This window comes from Hetaerina americana, unplaced genomic scaffold, assembly GCF_022747635.1.
Source record: "Hetaerina americana unplaced genomic scaffold, ioHetAmer1.1.p SCAF_12, whole genome shotgun sequence".
NCBI classification, from domain to species: domain Eukaryota; kingdom Metazoa; phylum Arthropoda; class Insecta; order Odonata; family Calopterygidae; genus Hetaerina; species Hetaerina americana.
The window spans coordinates 19,942,947-19,963,758 of record NW_027286292.1 but is presented as its reverse complement, the minus strand read 5'-3'; the positions used below and the strand labels follow the sequence as shown (position 1 = coordinate 19,963,758).

General features: G+C 34.2%; 1 protein-coding gene across 3 annotated transcripts in view; it reads right to left on the bottom strand.

The window, feature by feature from the left end:
• Positions 1–20,812, bottom strand: part of LOC139685726 (cell adhesion molecule Dscam1-like) — a 561,630-nt gene that overhangs the window by 10,768 nt on the left and 530,050 nt on the right. For all 3 annotated transcript variants that reach the window (XM_071582767.1, XM_071582766.1, XM_071582768.1), the window contains one exon: positions 20,565–20,707. In XM_071582767.1, the coding sequence (XP_071438868.1) occupies positions 20,565–20,707 (143 nt within the window). The remainder of the gene's footprint in view (positions 1–20,564; positions 20,708–20,812) is intronic.

Genomic DNA, 20,812 nt, shown 5'->3' with positions numbered 1-20,812 from the left:
ATCCTAAATCCTGTTTCGTCACCACGCTGCAAGAAGATCACAACAGGTTATGGGCCCAGAATGTGGAAATAGGAGTGTGAGATCAGTTTGCATGAGATAATTAGGTTCAATTAAACTGATTCCGGCCTTGTAGTCAACCGAGCTGAACTCGTAAATTGTTGCCTCGTGTTTGGATGACAAGTACAATGGAATCAAATGTCATCAACAACATCACGTACGGAGGTTCATTGCCTCAAATTGATAAATTGCGAGGATCGGTGAATTACGAGCAGTGGAAAATGGACGTGGAAATGTACTTGCTTCACGAAGACCTTTGGGACTACGTGGAGAGTGAAGTAGCAATGGACCCGTCAGCTCATGAACGAAAGCAGTCACAGCGAGCAAGGGCGAAAATATATTTGCTACTAGAACAAGGACCGAAAATGGAAGTCATGGAGTGCAAGACGGCCAAAGGTATGTGGGACAAGCTGCAGCACACCTATGAAGATAAGGGTGTGAACAGGCATGTCGCCCTTATAGACCAGCTGTTCGACATCAATTTGGGAACGTGCACAAATATGGAGGACTATGTTCAACGTTTCACAACAGTCGATGCGAAACTAAAAAGCATTGGCAAGAAGATTGACGACGAGCTGCTCGCGGTTTTGATGCTGCGGGGCCTGACGGTTGAGTACAGACCGTTTCGAATGGCTCTAGAGAATACAGTCACAGGGGTCATCAAGTCTGACCTAGTGAAGCAGAGGCTACTGCAGGAAGGGTACAAACGGGCCACAGATTCCAAGGAGCAGCAGGTTGTATTCTATGCCAAGCGGAACCAGAGGCATCAGGGAGAGTGCTCATCGTCCTCGGAGCAGAGTTCGAGTACGTCCGGGGCCAGAGGTAAGCAGAACAAGAAGTCCACCTTCGATCCGAGAAAGGCCAGGTGCTTTAAGTGCGGAGTGATCGGGCACATCAAGAGCGATTGTCCCGAGGAAGGGGCAAAGGTGTCGTGCGGGAACAGCAAATCAAGTGGGGGTGCCAAGAAAGGGAATCCAGTTGCCTGGTTGACAGCCCTTCGTTGTGAAGTGGGGAGTCATAAATGGTACATTGATTCTGGGGCGAATTCCCATATGGCAAGAACTACGGAGTACTTTTCAGATTTTCGACCAGATGCAAGTGACGAAGTAACAGTTGCTAACCATGACAAAATCAAAGTGTCAGGTATTGGTAGTGCATCAATGGATTTGATTCAGGGAAGTACTGCCACCATATCAAATGTTAATTATGTGCCAGATCTTTCAACTAATTTGTTGTCTGTAAATAGGTTAGTGCAAAAGGGTACTGCTGTTTTATTTGATTCATCTGGGTGCAAACTATTTGATGCTGAAACTTTACATGTAAAGGGAGTCATTCAAGCCTCGGGAACAGAGGAGAATGGGTTGTACAGTCTAGATTTAAAACAGTGTACCTCAGGTGACAATGTTGTCAGGGAGGGTGCTGTGGGATTAGCTGCAACTACTGAAGGGAATCATTCTCAGCTATTATGGCACAGAAGGTTAGCGCACTTGGGGCATAAAAATATGCAGACATTAAGGGGGCGTGCCAGTGGTCTGGATTATCCATGTAATAAGCCTCTTCAACCGTGTGTGGCATGTGTAGAAGGAAAGCTTGTTAAAAAACCTTTCACTGTGGGACCGAGAACGGAAAGGGTGAGTGAAAAGCTGAGTTTGGTGCACTCAGACCTGTGTGGTCCAATGGACCCTCCTGGCAATAGGGGAGAACTGTACATGCTCACATTTATTGATGATTGCACTAGAAAAATTTTTGCCTTCTTCATTAAAGGCAAGGAAACACATGTTATCCTAGAATGTTTCGTAACCTTTAAGGCTAGGGTAGAAAATGAAACGGGGAACAGGATTAAGTGTTTGCGGACGGATAATGGTAGTGAGTACATGGGGCGGGCTCTGCAAGAAGAGCTTAGAGCAAAGGGAATAAAACATGAGACAACGATACCATATAATCCTGAGCAGAATGGGCTAGCTGAAAGGGCAAATCGCGTCATTATAGAGAGGGCTAGATGCATGTTATCCGAGTGCAAGTTACCTAAGAGCTATTGGGTTGAAGCATGTAAAACAGCTGTGTATTTAAAGAATAGAGTACCAGCTAAGGGAATTGGGAATGAATTACCTGAGGAGAGATGGACAGGTCATAAGGTTGACCTTAGTCATTTGAGGGTGTTTGGTTGTATTGCCTATGCTCATGTGGCCAAGGCCATGAGAAAAAAGCTAGATGCCACATCCAAACGGTATTACTTTGTCGGATATTGTGAGGAATCCAAAGGTTATCTCCTGGCGAATCCTGAAAACATTGGACGAGTAACAAAAGCGAGGGATGTAGTGTTTTTTGAGGACAGTTTCAGGGAAGAGCATTTAACTGGGAAAACATTGAGGAATACAATTATTCTGCCTGAACTTTTAGGGGGGGGCGTGTGTTTCACCTCCCAGCCCCAGACAGAGGTCAGCATAAATGATCAGGCTGAAACTAATGAAAACACTAGCACAAGTAGTGAGGGTAATAATGATACCTCAAACATTGAGACTGAAGGAAGTGGTCGTGTCTATTGTGGGCAAAATTCAAGCTCAGGTGATGATAGCCAGAGGGAGGAGAGTATTGATCCGGGAGAAAGTAGGTATCCTGTTAGGAATAGAATACCAAAGGAATTTCCAGATCATGTTTTATTTTTGGCATCAATTAATTCAGCCTGTAATCAACCAATGTCTTTGTACTGTGATCCTCAGACTGTTCAAGAAGCTTTGTCTTCAAATGGGGATGAATGGAGGAAGGCCATGCAGGAAGAATGGGAAGCTTTAGCAAGGAAGGGCGTCCTTTCTTTAGCTGATTTGCCTGAAAACAAAAAAGTTGTAAAATGTAAATGGGTTTTCAAGCGAAAGGTGAATGCAGCTGGGGAAATAGAGCGTTTCAAGGCAAGGCTGGTAGCAAAGGGTTATTCCCAGGAGTATGGTACTGATTACCATGAAACATTCTCTCCTGTAGTAAGTTATTCTGCCTTGAGATTGTTGATTGCATTGTCTGTGGAGCTAGATTTAAATATCACTCATCTAGATGTGACTGCAGCCTTCTTGAATGGTGATCTTAAAGAGTCAATTTACATTGAGCAGCCTGAAGGTTTTGTAATTGAAGGGGCGGAGAGTAAGGTGTATTTGCTGCATAAGGCAATATATGGTTTAAAACAAGCATCCAAGGCATGGTATGACAAATGTCGGAGTATTTTTAAAGGTCTTGGTTTCAAGAATTTGACAACAGAATCATGTATTTATGTTAAGGGTATTGGACTTGATATTTGTGTAATAGCTGTATATGTGGATGATTTTTTGGTGTTTTGTAAGAATGGTGACACTGTGAACAAGTTAGTTTCATCATTAAAAAAACATTTTGAGCTGAAAAATCTTGGAGAGGCCAAAAGTATTCTAGGGATGAGGTTAACTAGAACCAGTGAGGGAATTGAACTGGATCAGGAAGAGTACATCAAAAGCATGCTGGTTAAGTTTAACATGTCTGATGCTTGTGCAGCCTCTACACCCATGGAAGTTGGGTTGGATGTAGCTCCTGGAGATCCAGATAAATGTCCTGATGTACCTTATCAAGGATTAATTGGTTGTTTAATGTACGCAATGACCTGTACTAGGCCTGACATTGCTTTTGCTGTTTCAAAATTAAGTAAGTTTAATAATAGCTTTAATATGGAACATTGGAAGTTGGCAAAAAGGGTTTTGAGATATTTAAAGGGCACATCAACGTATCGCCTTGCCTACTCAAAATCTGGTGGGTTCCTTGAGGGCTATGCTGATGCAGATTTTGCCAGTGATAAGATTGATAGACTATCTCGTACAGGGTATGTTTTTAAATTTGCTAAAGGGGCTGTAGCATGGGAAAGTAAAAAACAATCCTGTGTGGCTTTATCCACAACGGAAGCAGAGTATGTCAGCCTAACTGCTTGTACCAAGAAAGCTATTATATTGTGTCGAATCCTGAGGGAAATTTTGAAACAGGATTGCAGAAAAATATTTGGCACAGAATCTGTGTGCATGTATAATGACAATCAGTCAGCAGTTAAGAATGCCAATTGTGTTGATGTAAAGGAAAGATCTAAGCATATAGATGTAAGGTTCCATTTTGTAAAAACAGCTGTGACAGATGGTAAAGTGTTTGTGAAATTTAAGTCAACACATGAGATGCCTGCAGATATGCTAACTAAAAGTTTATCTAAGAAAAAACATTTTAACTGCATGAAGGATGTGAATGTCTGGGGCAACTAGATTAAGTGAGGGTGTTGTATATGTGTAATCAAGTTGCTGTTGTTTTGTACAAGGTTGGTAACATTGTCTCTTTTGGGCTGGCTTGAGCGATGTTTGTATGTGTTTGCTTTTGTTTTTGTAGAATAAAAGTAGGAAGTCGTTTTTTTTAAACGTCACTTCCGGCCCCACGTTAAGTTGAACATGTCGTCTCAATAATTGCTAAAGATCCTAAATCCTGTTTCGTCACCACGCTGCAAGAAGATCACAACACACCCAACATAATAGATGTAGGTATATAGGGAGGATTCCCAGGAATTCAGAGATATAATAGATAGACTATCTTTTATTTAGGCACATATTTAAGAACAGCATACTCCTTGCAAAACGTTTTTCAGGGGTGAATGAGGACTGAGATAATAATATTGCACTAATGAAATACATAAGTGCAGTAGAGGACATGGAATGTAGGATCATGAACTAGGATGAAAAGAAAGGAGTAACAGGGGCAGTAGAAATCATAAATAAATCATAAGGGAGAACTAGGAGATGGGTACAGTGGAAGAAAGAGGGGAAAATATCACAGAAGAGATACCAAAAGCCTAAAACAAAACTCTAGAAACAGTTAACATAAAAAAGACAAGAAAACTTTGGATTACATATGAGATGATTAGAAAAATAAATTAGGAAGGAAAGGGAAGCATGTTAACATGCTATTAGGCTGAATAAGGTAGAAATAGATAATTACATTAAGCCACTAATATTTATGTATAGAAATAAGGAGGGTAGCTAAAAAAATGATACAGCATGATGGAAATGAAATGTGAGGATATGAAGAGTTCTCAAAGGAATAAAGAAACTAGTTCATTGCACAGAAAGATGAAAGAGCTATCTGGAAATATGAAAACAAAAACTGTGCACACTTTGAGAGAGATGGCAGGGAAGTTATTAATTGAACCAAAAAAGATCCAAGAGAGATTGAAGGATTATAAAGGAGATATATTGGTAAAGAATCAGGGCTGAAAGCTTCAACATGATAGAGAATATGATCGCATTGAGGAAAACTTATTTTCAGGAATACTTCATTTTAAACAAGGTTTTACAAAAAAGGAATTTACATTAAACTAGGCTGTGCAGAATTAAATTCCCATGGAACTTCATTAGGGTTTAAGATTAAGTGATAGGAATAGCTTTTAGGACTAATTTGGAGTATTTATGAGGGAGGAATTTGGGCAGAAGATTGATCAGTGGTGGCTTCATCCCAAAAAAGGAAAGGTAGTCATAGATAAAGAGTCTAAAATATTAACTTCATTTTTGCTCCCAGTTATTGCCATACTTAGGATAATCAATAAGAGAATGGAGAGTTGTTACAAAGGGGATGATCAGTTTGGGTTCAGGAAGGGGAGAGGATAATGCCACAGTAGTAATGAGGTCACGTATAGAAAGGAACATAGAGTAAAATCCGAGTCCATTTATTCATTTTGCAGATTTCAAGATAGTGCGTGATAAATAGTAGAATTTTTAGTTGAATGATAGAATATGGGAGTAGTTTTGAGGGGTAGATGCTTTACCTGCAACATGTACATATCAAGACTGCTCATGTCATCTGGTACATGTCAAGTTCATGTGTTATGACTGCTCAGGCAGAGATGCAGTTTACTCATCTTGGAAGTGTTTTGGAACAAAATGGTGAAAGTAGTCGCAATATCAGAAGAAGGATTGCATCAAGGAAAGGCGTTTTCACAAGGATGGAACTGATGGCAGTGTCATTGGGTGCTAAGAAATGAGGATGCTGAGAAATGTCTCTTTAAATATTTGATTTGGAGTATGTGGTTGTGCATGGCATAGAAATGTATTTATTGAAACAAGAAGATATTCATGATGCTTTTGAAATGTGGGCATGGAGAACTATAAAGAGTTGAAAGGGACAAAAAGGGAAGTGCATGAAGAAATTATTACCAAACCTTAAGCAGTAGGCTACCAGTTATAAAATTATTTTATTAGTTGTTGTGAATTTCAATTTTGTGTTTTGTTCACCCAGTTATAATTAAATTATCTTTGTCTGTGAAAAGTGATAAACCTCTACTGGAAGTAAATACTATTTGCCTAAGAAAGAAATGTATTACCAGTATAAGACACATTCATAATACCCTGCTTTTAAATTCCTGCAAAAGTGGTTGGATATTAATAAGTTTGTAAATAAAATCTGCTTCAAGCTGTCTCATGGAGAATAAATAGTTTAATGCATGCTTGCCATAAGCTAACGAGCTTGTTTTACCATGCTTGTTTGAGGCTTGCTGGCTTAGAAGGACGCATTTATCACCAGACTGATTTAAGTTTAATTTGTAATTTAGGATGGTAAATAAAAAAGATGATTAAAAAATCACGGGAAAGTTTCTTGAACCAACCTGTGATTTGCAGTTAATCAACATGTTTTATTATGCTAAAAAATTTTATGGTGATTCATAAAGGGTACTGCAATGACATATATATTTTTTTCTATTTATGACAGACAATTTTCCTTTAAAGTTCATCCTTAGTTAACAACTTGTTTAAGATGGTAGTATCTACCTATAGTTTTCATTAAAAGGCTGAAAACTGTGAGCATATACAAACCCCCAATTAGTAAATGTTGCAACAGAATTAAAAGACACACATTAGCTTAATACATATTTTGCATATGTGCTGTGAACATGTGTGTATAAAGCTGAACAATATCCAGTAACAAAATGTATACAGCTCTTGAGGTAATGTACCTTAGACTAAAAGCAAAGCATACAGAGGAAGCAAAAGCTAATAAGCACTAAAGCTAACTTTCCCAGAAATTTTCAAATCTGCTGATATGTGGCAATTTAGAGTTGCAGAAGTCGAGCATTGTATTCATAATCTATTGTGCAAGACTTACATATTTAGCAATTCAAGAAATGCATTTTTGTGGTCGTGAATATAGTTGTTAAAAATGCTCATCATATGGAATTTAGTCCTCACAATCATTTAAGCTTTTGCTACTACTTTCGGAACAATTAGTATTAATTTTCAAATTTAAATAATTTCAGTTTCAAGTATATGATGCATCCTTCTGGCTCCTCCTGCCCTCAAAATGAATATAAATCAGTGGTATAATTCTGAGGTGAGTAAGGTTGTATGCATTACGATTGAATACAGTATATCCTATATTATCTTCAAGTTATATGTTTTAGAAGTGTTTAAGGAGGACATTCCACAAGAAATTTTTCAGTGCTGAATAGGCAATACAAAGATTTCAATTCTGAGTCTTATAATAACTTTATGAAAAATAGAAACATCATAAAAGATATTCTGAGTGGAGGAAAGAGTTTTCATAATAACTTCTTTGGCCCTACATCAAATTAAAAATTTGATAATTCTTCATCAAAACTAAAACATTAAGCTAAATTATTAGAATCAGAAAATATTATAGGGTCATTTCATACATTTTATACTATTATATAAGGAAGTGTATACCATTTTTCTGTACAATGGCTTGCACAAATGGGCTTTGTATGACTTGGAATAAAACCCAAATTTCATGATAAATAAAGCTATATGACAATCAATGGTATCCTGGATAAGTGAATTATTGATATCTCAAAAGGTTTTTTTTAGTATCTATTTGAGTATATCTTGAAAATAGGTATTGCTGTAAAATTTTTACTTCTCATAAAACAACAGTGCTCAAAGAAAAAAAGTTCAATCAACCCATAAATCCTTCAATTGCCATTCAATTTAGGGCAAGTTTACACACAAATGAGGAAGTAGTTAAGATTGCAAAACACAGTAACGATGAAAGTAAAGTTAAAATAATTTTTGGGGGAAACCCAATTGACTTGGTCATATATAACAAAATATGTACCTAAGTAGAAAAATTATCTTTTCACTTTAGCTGAAATTTTCAGTTACATTTCATCCTATATTTAAGATGCATATTTATGAAATATTCACTAACAGATAGACAAACACGAAAATGGCAAACTTACATGTTCTCCACGTCAATCCTGATTTTTGTATTAGGCAATATTTTTTTAATTACCCATGTTCAGAAATTTCAAACAGAAGTCACTATAAAAGTGAAATGCCTTGTTCACAGTGAATATCAGAACAAATTTATGCCACATTAAGTATTTCAAATTAAAATTATGTTAAACAAAGAAGTTTAATGCATGTATTCATAATTTAACTGTTAGATGGCAATAAAGAAAAAACATAATGCTAAGTACTGTCATGAACCTCAGATAATATTATGCATTCAAGTTTTAAAGTGTATATCAACACAAAACTGGATAAATACATTTCAATTCACCAACAAGCCAAATGATAGATAGTTACCTTTTCCAAAAGCAACATTACACATGGCTAACATAATGTTTGCAGCATGATACAGGTGAGTACTAAAATAACATGTGCAAATATTAGGAGAATTGTATTGCAGACCATTACAGCATTTATCATTATTAACTTCTTCCGGAATTGGTTGCATATTATGGCACTAACTTTTGTGACATACAATGTAAAAAAAACTATATTTTGTTGGGACATTCAATGGGAATCATTAAGCACTGCGTGCTGATTAGCATTACATATTAATCATCATCGAAGTCATAAAATATAGTCATCTTCTATTACTGAAAGAAGTGTTTATTTTCTGGGAAATATTTAACCATAAAGGTAAATCTTATACTGGGATGAGAAAATTTAATAGAGAATTTAAATTTTTTTCTAAAATAAAATAAAAAAATTAGATAGCTATGAAGCCATGAAAACAATAATAAAAAATAAAAACTTGATTTTTCGCAAAGGAGGGTCTAGTGGATATATTTTAGATCTAATTATAATTATTAATATTGCTTTTTGAAATTATATTACATAATTAACTATTTAATTGATATTGAATCATGAATTTACTGTTAATTGATGAAGATTGTAAAACCCTTCATATGCAATGCAAGAAATTGTTGGATTATGGCCTTAATATAGATATATCTTTAAGGCTACCTATAGCTATTATAGGGCTGTTGAGTCCCTACTAATTTGTGAATTAGGTATTTGACATTTACTGGAGCAGTAAGCATATTATTATTATTAGTCCTAGCTCCAACACATTTGTGATATACTTCTTCCTCAAGCACATAAATTGAAATATCTCCTGGAAAGATACTGTTTTTAGAAAATAGGTCATTAATTATCTGTGAACAACTGAAAAAAGGCTTGAAAGTTAAATCCTAATACTCCATCTAACGTTAAAAATTTTGAATTGTATAAACTATATTCATTTACTTAGATATATTTTAATTCCACACTAGCAGAGAAAATTGTCACAACAATACCTAAACATCACAATAGGAAGAGCTGAATAGAACAGCAACTTTGTAGCCAGTGTGCACAATATTACATGCACAGAACATGGTATGTTTTCACCGCACAATATTGTCTGACCATTACATTTATAACTTCTGAAATCTTTTCTTCTCTAGCAGGATAATTGATCATGCACAGCTAAATGGATTCTTTTCAGATTAATATTGCCATATGGCTCCATTCTGAAGGGATGCAGGATTTATCTAAAACTGCATCTTCTGACTGCAAATTTTTACCATTATAGTGTTTTCCCAGAAGATAACTTTGACAGTAAAAATTCACCAAGGCCAGTCTGAAAATTACTTTAATTAATTTATTCTGGTCTGTGCAGCATAGTTATAGGGCCTAGATTCTCATTTTTAGTATGTCAAATTAAGTTGTTGCCAAAAGTAGTCACATCAACTCTCATAATATTACTGTGAATTGAGTAACACTCCTACAGACAAATACATAAGTTCTCATATACTTGTGCACTTATATATACAGATACTCTGAGAATGTATGTGTACATCCTCACAGCCAGAAGCAACTGGGGCACATGACAAAAACTTTCAAATAAGAATATTGAAATGAAACAGCAATGTGATGTGCTGGTGGTTGAAAGTGCAATGCATCACTGGTGAAAAATCATCATATGATGATGGCAACATTAACCAACAGCTTAGGTTGTACTGATGAAGGATGGGTGATTGAAATGGAGTGAAATCATAGCACAAAGCTAAATAGGAGTAACTATGAAGTCTAGGCACAAGGCAAATGACATATTGGCATTGGTAGGCCATTTTTAACAAAAATGCACTGACCCCTAGCACGGAAAAAAGTAAGCACATCCTACATGGCTTCCTTTTAGTGGCTATGTTGCATGTTGCCCATACATTACACTGGGATAGCGTAGTTGGAGATTGATGACTTTGCAAAATGAAAGCCATAAGGTAGCCTTGTGAACATGGATAATGTTGTTACAACATTCTCTGCTTCTAGGGTAGCTATGTAAAAATTAAGCTGAAGGGATAATGGAATAATATATTCCATTATATTCCCTTATTGAGGGAATAATGTTTTGAACATATTACCCAAAGCGTATACAGTCTCAGTACCTGTTTGTCCACCTGGTTAATTAACAAAGGTATTTGATTTTCATGAAATAAATTACATTTTTAAGGATGATACTTTAATATCATTTCATACATATGACAAATTAATATTTATGCTTTTCAAAAAGGAATGATGCAGCAATTTCAAAAAAATTCTCTTGTTTTTACTTTGCACTTACGGTAAGTAAAAAGATGATGTATTTTTTTCGTTGGTGTGACAAAACTAGTTGTCATAAAAATATGTATGCCTTTATGAAAAATAACATTAGTTTTCTATGTTAAACTGGATTCCATAAATTTATTGGTGCCTCAATTACAATTTGCATTTTTTCTTAATTTGATGCGCGAAACTTGACATTAGTTTACCATGCCCTATGGTAAGTGCAAGATCATAGAATGTTTCCACCACAAAAGTCTGACCATTAGATTTATATGCATTGACTTAATGGAGTCATGATGAAATGTTTGAGAACCACTTAATTTTGAATTTAAATTTTAAATATAAGAAGATACCATGTGATTAAAATGGAAAAAATACTGATAAGTGAAAAATCTCAAGCATGGAGTAAGTATATAAGTACTTAGTGATTCAGGTATTGACTTGTAGTGATCCCATGCATGACCATTGTAACTGTGCTCCCCATTCTAATTCATACAAACTATCATTATGCTACAACATGCCACAGGATTGAATTTTATTTGGTTAGGTTAGGGTTGCCAGAATTTAAATTTGAAGAAAATAGGTGATAATAAATTTTGCAGATATGATACTGGATGTGTATAAATGTGAGAAAACCTTAGCTAAAAGCAAACTATACGAAAATGAAGTCATTACAATAAAATTACCAGAAAAAAGTAGTGATGAAATTTATCTTTTTTCAAATTATGCAAAAACTTGTACTCAGCAAAATTTTACTTGAACTTTTACATAAAAATTTCTGCTTCCAAATGTTTTTAGCAAATAATATATATCTTCCACAAAGATAGTTTTGAAGCAGAAGTTACAGAATTGCTGATCTGAGTGCATATGCATATTTGATGATTATGCTTAAAAAATGAAAACATACTGGTTAAGATTCTTCTATGCATTGAATGGTTGTTTTGGTGAATAGGCACTGTTTTCATGCATGTGTTTGATTATATATTGTATGATGAAGGGAAACTACATAATGAGAGAATGGGAAAATAATTAAACTTTGAAGAGAATGCAATTAAATGCCAACATGTTGCATTTTTAATGGTCTCCGAAGGACATGTAATAAATAGTCATTTGTTTTGTGCAAAAATAAATTTTACTGACTGATAAAAATAAGTAATACTTATTATTATATTTCAAAGAATTATTAGAAATTTTCAAATTAGAATTCATCCGCTGAGAAAGAATGTGGGTAAGTAGCTTTAAATCTAGGGTAGGAAAAATGACCTATATGAATAAAATATTAACAGAGTTTAATTTAAAACTGGTAAATTAATTTGTATAGGGAATGATTGGGATGTAGCTTTCTGTTGGGCCCTAAAATGTTTGTAGGCTGGTATTTTTCATTTACCTGTTTTTCCCATCTCTACCAGTTTGTGGATAAATATGCAGATATGTAGTGACAGTGTGGACAGGTTAGAACTTGGTGATAAAACTAAAGGGAAAAATTGAAAAGTGATAGAGATTTCAAAAATTTAGAGAAATTTAACTGAAGCAGAAGTTTAACTGGAATAAAAAGTAAAAAAAATCAAGATAGCATAGGACTCCTAAAATGGCAGATAATTTCAATTTCACTCACAAAACCTATTTTGAAACTTATTGGTAGGCAGAAATCTATCACGATGATGTACTTCATTTCAGAGGATTTCATGGTGAGTGTAGGTCAATAAGGAGAGAATAAGTCATAAAATTCCAAGAGTTGAAAAAGAGTGGCATTATTATAAAAATTCAGAACAACCAAAGAGGAATGAATGCAACTAAAGAGAGAATTGAAATAAGCAAGTGATAAAACCTTATTCATGGAAAGACTGTAGGCTCTAATAGGGCACATAATGAAGGACCTCATGTAAGTATCAACTATAGATGAACACGTAAATTTCTAAGTGCAGTTGGAGCAAAGGATAAGAGTGAATTGAATTGTTCTTTTAAGGGTTGTTTAACTGAAAAAGGGCTTTGAGGACGCTAATTTTTCAGCAATACACTGCTAAAGAAGGCCAATAGAAAAAAATAAATTGAGAAATAATGCTATTTGACAGTCATATTTTGCACCTGGAATGAAAGAATACAACTTTTGGGCTAAATGTATGTTGTGGTTAAGAAGAATTTTATATGTTTTAAGAATCTGAGGCAACTATTCTAAAGGTAAAATCCAGCTGAAATCATGGACGATATTAATAATGCACAATATTATGGAATATATAACAGAGGAATTTCCAGATGAAGACTATTGTTGATCAAGAAAAAAAGGAGGTGAACAAGAGAGTAAGCTAAAAAGCTATTTTAGCTGTCCCATTTCCCATAGGCTGAAGTCCTATGATGAATGAATGATGATCCACATAGGCATATAGCATCATGGAATGCAACCTTAATATGGCAGAAGGGCTTTAACATTCTTATGACCCCTAGAGCTTTGCTGATGAGAGCATTGATATTTACTTTTGGTAGGGTCATCCAGGCCAGACGGTTGAAGGGGGTAGCCAGGTGAAAGGTGGTCTGTGCAGCATCTGTTCCTCAGTGAGGTAGCTGCAAAGTCATTTAACCACTGGCAGATAGCCTTTGAGTGATGATGTTATGTTGGAACCACTATTGAGGAAGGCAAATGTAAACCTACTCCCTAGAATTGCATAATGGAAACTATAGAGAAAATGAGTCCTGGCAATTATGAGACTCAGCTCAATCACCTGTGTTGTGTCTGGCAGCTGGGTTGGGAAGGGTTTATTGGTCATCATGTCATGAAATCCTTGCAATGAAAAAGTGACAGCAGCAGCACCGAGCACACAGAAAATGACCTAACTAGTATGAATTGGAACTTGGGATTTGGATTATGTTAAGGGCAGAAAAATTAGAAAATACAAAGCAAGATCTGACAGAGGAACTTTACACATGTACAATGAGCATAAAACATACTGTGATCTTTCTTGTTGGTAAAGTACTCATCTATTGAAACAATTTTAACCTTTTCAATAAATGTAAATTGAGTATTACTTTCCATGTAGAAAAAATAAAGCATGAACATGATTTAATCAAAGAAAAGTATATGTACATTGTTTAGGATCATGGGTCATCTTCATCTTCTCTTCTTTTGTGGAATGAACAAACCTAAAATGCATACACTTTTTGTAAAAACAAAAAAATCAAAATAATTGGTTTATAATTTATGATAACGATAATAAGCTGCCTGGAGACATTTGTTTCTGCTGATTCTGCAAAATGTTGTGGTAATGGGACTCAGCATCATCATTTAATATATTTCTAATTTTCCACTGCCTGATTAAGGTGATGCTTCGTATGTATGGTACAATGCAACACTTTCTGCGCATCACATTTAGCCAGCTCTTCTGGACTTGTAGGGCTGGGCAATGAATTCTACTCTTTTGTTAAATGTGTGTACACATATTGGTTTGCTTCAGCATCTTCTTCCAGAAGAGACCCATTCTATCCCAATCAAATCTGTTGTGGCTGGTAACCCTAAGAATTTATGAGCTTCCTCATATCAACAATGAAGTTCTCTGCTGCATTTGAGTTGGAGCTTACTTTTTCACTTTGCCTCACAATACTGTGGATGATGGTTCTTCTCCTAATTTTCTCAAAACACACATGGCATTCATTATTCACTTACTCAGTAATGGATGATCCTGGAATAGTTTTAATTATGTTGGTGAAAACCAATTTTGCCTTCTCTCAAATGACATTCTCATTAATAGAGCCACATTGCAATTGCTTTTCATTTATCCATGATAGAAGCAATCCTTGAGAATATGTAACTGTTGTGTATATATTTTTATCAGTCCCTTTGAAGCATCTATCTTCTTAAATTTGCCCATTTACTTGAGGATAGTGCAAATCACCGATATAGGTTGATTGTATGTGGTTGCTAGATCAGCCATGCTCACACTTTGTTCTCGCTTTTCAGTGATTTTACTTTTCTATTGCTAGGTTTATTCTTTTGTGGCTGTCTTCTTGCAGTTTTTTCTTTGAGGATATTTTGATGAGGATATACTATGCCCAAAATTGTATTCAAATTTGCATGAAAAAATCACAAATAATGTCTGAACACAAGTTTGAAAAACTTTGTGATCACTAGTCACCCTAATATTCTAACAGAATGAGTGCTAGGAATTTCCCTCTCCCAAACACATGATGTTAAAAGTAGCTCATTAAGTAAGCAATTCTATACAAAATTTTTGCTCAATATTTTTGTTCATAATGGGAATTACTTGCTATGCAAGGTGCTCATTATTGAGGTTCCACCGTAAAGATGTTCATAGCTGTGTGAGTTAATGCAAAAGGATAGGGAGGATCTCTGGAGTGATGGTTATTGTGCAATAAAAAGCAAAAGGAAGAGAATCAGCAGTGTTGGCAATTATATTGAATATAAAAGTAGTTAAAACACAGCAAGTGACTGGTAAAATATTACAAATAGAAGTAAAAGTGGGACAGATGAATTTGGTCATTTTTCAGACATACACGTCATGAAGCAGCCAAGGGGAGGAATAGGGCATATGATAACTCAGAGGGCATAATCTAACAATTAGTGACAGGCATATTGTGTAAGAGTGAAAAGAGAAATCTGAGACTTGGATATGGAGTAAGGTTTTGTATTGTGGGTAAACAGGCTCTTTCAAGCAGAGTGATAAGCATAGATTTGAGGCTTTTGCATTTCGGGTGTGGAGATTGATGGAAAAGTGGAAGTGGACTGAAAGAAATATGAAAGATGAAGTACCAGATATAGTGGCAGAAAAGAGATGATTGTTGGAAGAAATCCAAAAGAGGCAGGATAAAGTAAAGAGAGCCTTTTGATCAGCTATGGGATGCTGTAGACTTTGATAGAGGAGAGAATGTTAGGCAAACAAGTAGAGGAAGGAATAGGATACGAATTTTGGATGGAATGAAGAAAAGAAGAAAGTGTTCCAAATTTAAGAGGGGCTTATGGTAATATTGAATGTGAGATTTTGTTTTGTTAGGAGTGACAAGGAAATTGTTGCTGTAATTTTGGTTGCTTATGTCCATGGAAAACCTACCTTACTACTAAATTAGTCGCCCGAATAAAGAAGGAGTGGTTGTAATGAAACGTAAACTCAGCAGCATGGAGACAATTGAAATTAAATGCAAGGAAATACTTGAAAGTTAAAGGTGTGTGGTCTCACATTTCTTCCAAGCATTCAATGTTTGTATAGAGAAAATAATAATTTAAATTGGACGAATGCCATTAAGATTTCAATGTGTTTGCAATATTGTTATGTCCCATTTTTTAAGCGTAGCTATTATGGTAAAAAAATAAGGGGATCTAAATATTAATATTTAGTTTGAAAAGGTAATAATAAAGTAAAACATATATAAGAAACCCAAGCATTATTTTGGGAAGGGAAGAGAAAAGGGTATGCATACAAAGTACTTGATCATCAAAACTAAAGATGGAAAAGTTTAGTTATTTGGGAAGCTGGATGAACTGTGCTAAAAAATGAGACAAAAGTATAATAAATTGAATGATTCAAACAAAGAAGGCTTTGTTAAGGAATTCTTTTCTTGAGAAAAATATAAATCTGAAATTTATGTAAGACTTCAATTGGTTGGTGAAATATAGGTACTTTTCTATGGTTGCAAGGTATGGTCAGAAAACCCAAGCTTAGAAAAAAGATAGAAATGGTTGATCATATGGTGCTAAAGGGGGTAGATACTGAACATTGAATGGAGATGTGTTATGACTACTTTAGACGGTATACAGAGAGTGGATGAAGAAGACACTGAAAAGTTGGAGGAATAGAGTCATGAGACATCTTGATGCAAAGTTGATCATCATCAATCCACAATGGAACAAGGTGAGATAATAAATACAGTGAAAGGACTTCAGATGTGATATGCAAAAAAGTATTAGCATACATTAAAGGCATAAAAATATAGATAAAAAATAAAATTTTTAATTGTAGTGTCTAGCTGATATATGGATAATACCAGCCCTATGATCAAAATGTGTTGATGATTACCATATATATGCATTTTTGGAATTCAGCTATACTTACTTAATTTCTTCTTTATTAAAACTGGTATGAAGAGGAAAAAATCCATTCATATTAATGGGTATAGAAAAAAGCCAAACTGTTGTATTATCACAGCAACTTCCAATTTCATGCCGCAACTTCAAATGCCAAGTGGCAAAATGATTCATATCCTTTTCATTTGACACTGCAAGCAGAAATTATAGAAAAGTATTGTGTGGCTTTTATTTCCTCTAGTACCTATATTCAACTAATTTAACTGTTTCTGTAACTAATTTCATCACTAACTTCATATTTTAAAAGCTAAAATGTGCCAAATCCATAATTTTCCAGAATAGCTAATTTAGTCATCATTTTTATAAATATGAATTTATCTACCCAAAAAAATCCATGATTTTTTTATTTTAAATTGAACTCAAAATAAAAGAGCATTCTTCTTTTTCAAGTTTAAAAATTTACGGAAAATAAATGGATATATCTTTCGATTCAATTGAAATTCATTGGTCAATGGGAAAATGAAATAAAATAGTCCTGAAATAATATCTGGCAACCCTTGGATAGATTTTGAGAACAAAAACCAATTTATTTGAAAGAATTTTGCAATGCCAATTGTCACATTAGAAAGTTAATGTGCGATCAAAATCTATATTTGAACTGTCAAAAAGTTTCATAACAGTAATTATGTGACTGTACATATGGCCATAAATTTTATTGCGAGTGCATTTAATTTTTAATAATGCAGTACATTCTACATTATATCTATTTGTAATTCAACCTGAAAATAATCTTTTAAGTAACTCGTATAAAAGCTTTTACTGTGTATTTTGACAAGTTCTCTGACTTTCAAACTGTAATGTGAGCAAGAAGTAAAATAAATAATGGCATGACATTAATAATTGGAGAGGAGTTACTTTTTCTCAAAGCTTTAATTAACATAGAACTTCCCAACTAATTAACTCAATAATGATAGTTTGTGAATTAACTGACAAATATTGGTTGAAAGTTGAATGTTAACCATTTCACTGTGGCTTTTCTTGGAATCTTGTTGATTATTTAAACATTCAAATATTTTGCTTCCATTGCACAGACGTTTCTTAGATCTCCTCCAGATTTAATACAGAAAATAATAAATCAATGATATGTGGGGAAAGCTAAATTATTGTTATTTTCATCATTATTTACTTTTCATATATATGAACATTATAATTACTGTGTATTGACTAGTGACAGAAAAATACCTACATAGACATTTGAAGATAATTTCTAAACAGAGAGTGGAATGTTACTGAAAAAAATTAAAATGAATAAGAGACATTAAATATGTTGAACAATAATTTGAGTGAATAAGTAAGTACCTATCATGCTTTCATTTTTGGTTCATTTAGCACTAATAAAATACATGTTTATGACATATTTTTAAATTATACCTTACAATTTTACCTGTATGTGTGCAATACATAATTTCTCTTTCAAAACAACACCAGCTGAAGTTAAACTATCAATTCGTCTGAATAATTTTTTCTCTTTTATCCTTTTTGGTTGTGGAATCAGTATCGGCCTATGTTTCTACTAATATAAATGAATGGATAGCGAAATAAATATGCAACCAATTAATATACATAGGTCTCTAGCATTTTCACATGTTTTGCGGGTGTTTTGAAATCTAAGGTTATAAATTGTGCATGTAAAAAATCACACAATTTAGAAAAATATTTCGTCACAATATTGGAGGAAATTGTAATCCTTGACAATTGCAATAGACATAAAATATTCACCATGGTAGTCAACAAATTAAGATATTTTCTTTTTTTTTAATTAACTGTGCACCAATGCTGCACTTGTAGGAGTGGCAAAATTTTTTTCCAAATAATGACTTGGTTCAAAAAGTCTGACAAAATTCCTAATGGCAAACTGATGTTGAATGCATACCAACATCTAAAAACAAGCCATAAGGCTTCATGCTTTCGATTATTATGAAAATTTCATCAATGTAAACAATATTATAAAATATTATGGAGTAGTTAATGTAGCTGAAAAGCATATTTTTCAAAACTTTGGTGACAAAGAACCAAGAATCAATAGAAAAAAAATGGAACAATTATAAAAATCAGCATTTTACAGCCATTTTACCAATAATTTCATTAAAAACTTTGAATATCATGTTGGTTCAGGCAATTACAGATATCAATACTAAGAGTATTTCATAGTTCCATGATTTTCTGCCGGAATTGTCAATCTAATGTAAGCATAGAATAAGAGCGGACATTAAAGGTCAATGGTGAGTAGGTTAGAGGAAAGGCCTGGCACAATTGTATATCAAGAAAACAATGCTCTTCAGCGGTAAACACTTTTATTGATAAATTTGCTCATCATGCCATTAGGTCATTGGACCCATTTTCTCCACAGAAATGGTCTCTTGTTCAAGAAGGTCTGATAAGCAATAACCTCCTCTTGAAGATTGAGTAGGTAACAACATGTAGAAGGTGACATTAAAACTCATCCATCAGATAACTTGTTATCCTTTCTAGCGAAATAAGCTTAGATGAGATAATGCATTACACCTTCACTCATGCTCTTCCCATGGACCTGCCAAAAAATTCCCATTGAAAGAATTACCTCACTACATATGACTAGCTGGTAAGGGAACACTGTTTATATTGAATAACCTTCGAAGACAAGCATTCGTGCACACACTATGCAATGTACTTGGATGATTAGCTTTCTAGCACATCTCCTAATAAAAAATTATAAACGTAAATTGATAGTAATGAAACATTTAGGTTCAAATTTAATGCTAGCTCAAAAGTGTAATTTACAGCAGTTCAAATTAAAAATCACTAAGAAAAACAAACAGATATGTTTATTCATGCCATAAATATCACTAATAATAAAAATTTATCATTAAAAGTGATTCAGGGATCAAAATATCCACAATGTACAAATCAAAATCTACATGGCTTGAAAAATATTGCATTCAAAAGAAAAATTATAAGCTATTATATCAAATACAAATTAGTTTCAATATTGTGGTTGGTGAATTTAAAAAAGAGATATTTATGGGATAGCTTTGGATATATCTCTATTTCTGAGCTTTATCTTACTGATAATTATTTCTAATGGTTTCCTAAGAATTTTATGGGAAGGGTCAATAGTACTGGCATCATTTATTGATGGATGTGACATGAGAACAATATTTTGATGCCAATTGCTGTTCTTTGGAATTATTGTACTGCATACTCATTAATGTGAACTATTATTTTCATGAATGAATATTGGATAACTAATTTTTTAAACGTACATCTTAAAAATCTCAAAATGTGCAGGAATATTTGTATAAAGTTTGATGTGCACTTACACTAAGCAGGTAATATTAATGTATAGGTTATTGTTGCATTAAAATTAGATATCTTAAAATTTTTAGAAAGAACTTAGCAAAGCTTGCATATAAAACAAAGGATACATTGCTCTTGAGAAGTATATCCAGTTAAAATAATTTTTATCTAAGCACCATTTGAGCTAAGCCAGCCAAGACTCATTTTGCTCATGAGCAATTAATGTTCATTAAAACAGTCTTCAAAGCATGAGAAAAATAGATCAAGATACAAGTACATACCTCTCTAGCAGCCATTGCTTCTCCAGGCATCATTCGTGAGTCTTGGTACACAAATGTTTGAAATCCTCGAGGAGTAGGCTGCTGCGGTTCATTGGTCTTTTGGACTTGAAAAGTTGCATAAGGATATATGTCCTCACCATACTCTGTAAATATGTTATATATAGCATTTAGATTCGCAATCCAGAAAGTGATTTGGACATCTTTGGAAACAATACTTCAGTGAACATATTTTGTAACATTTAAAACAT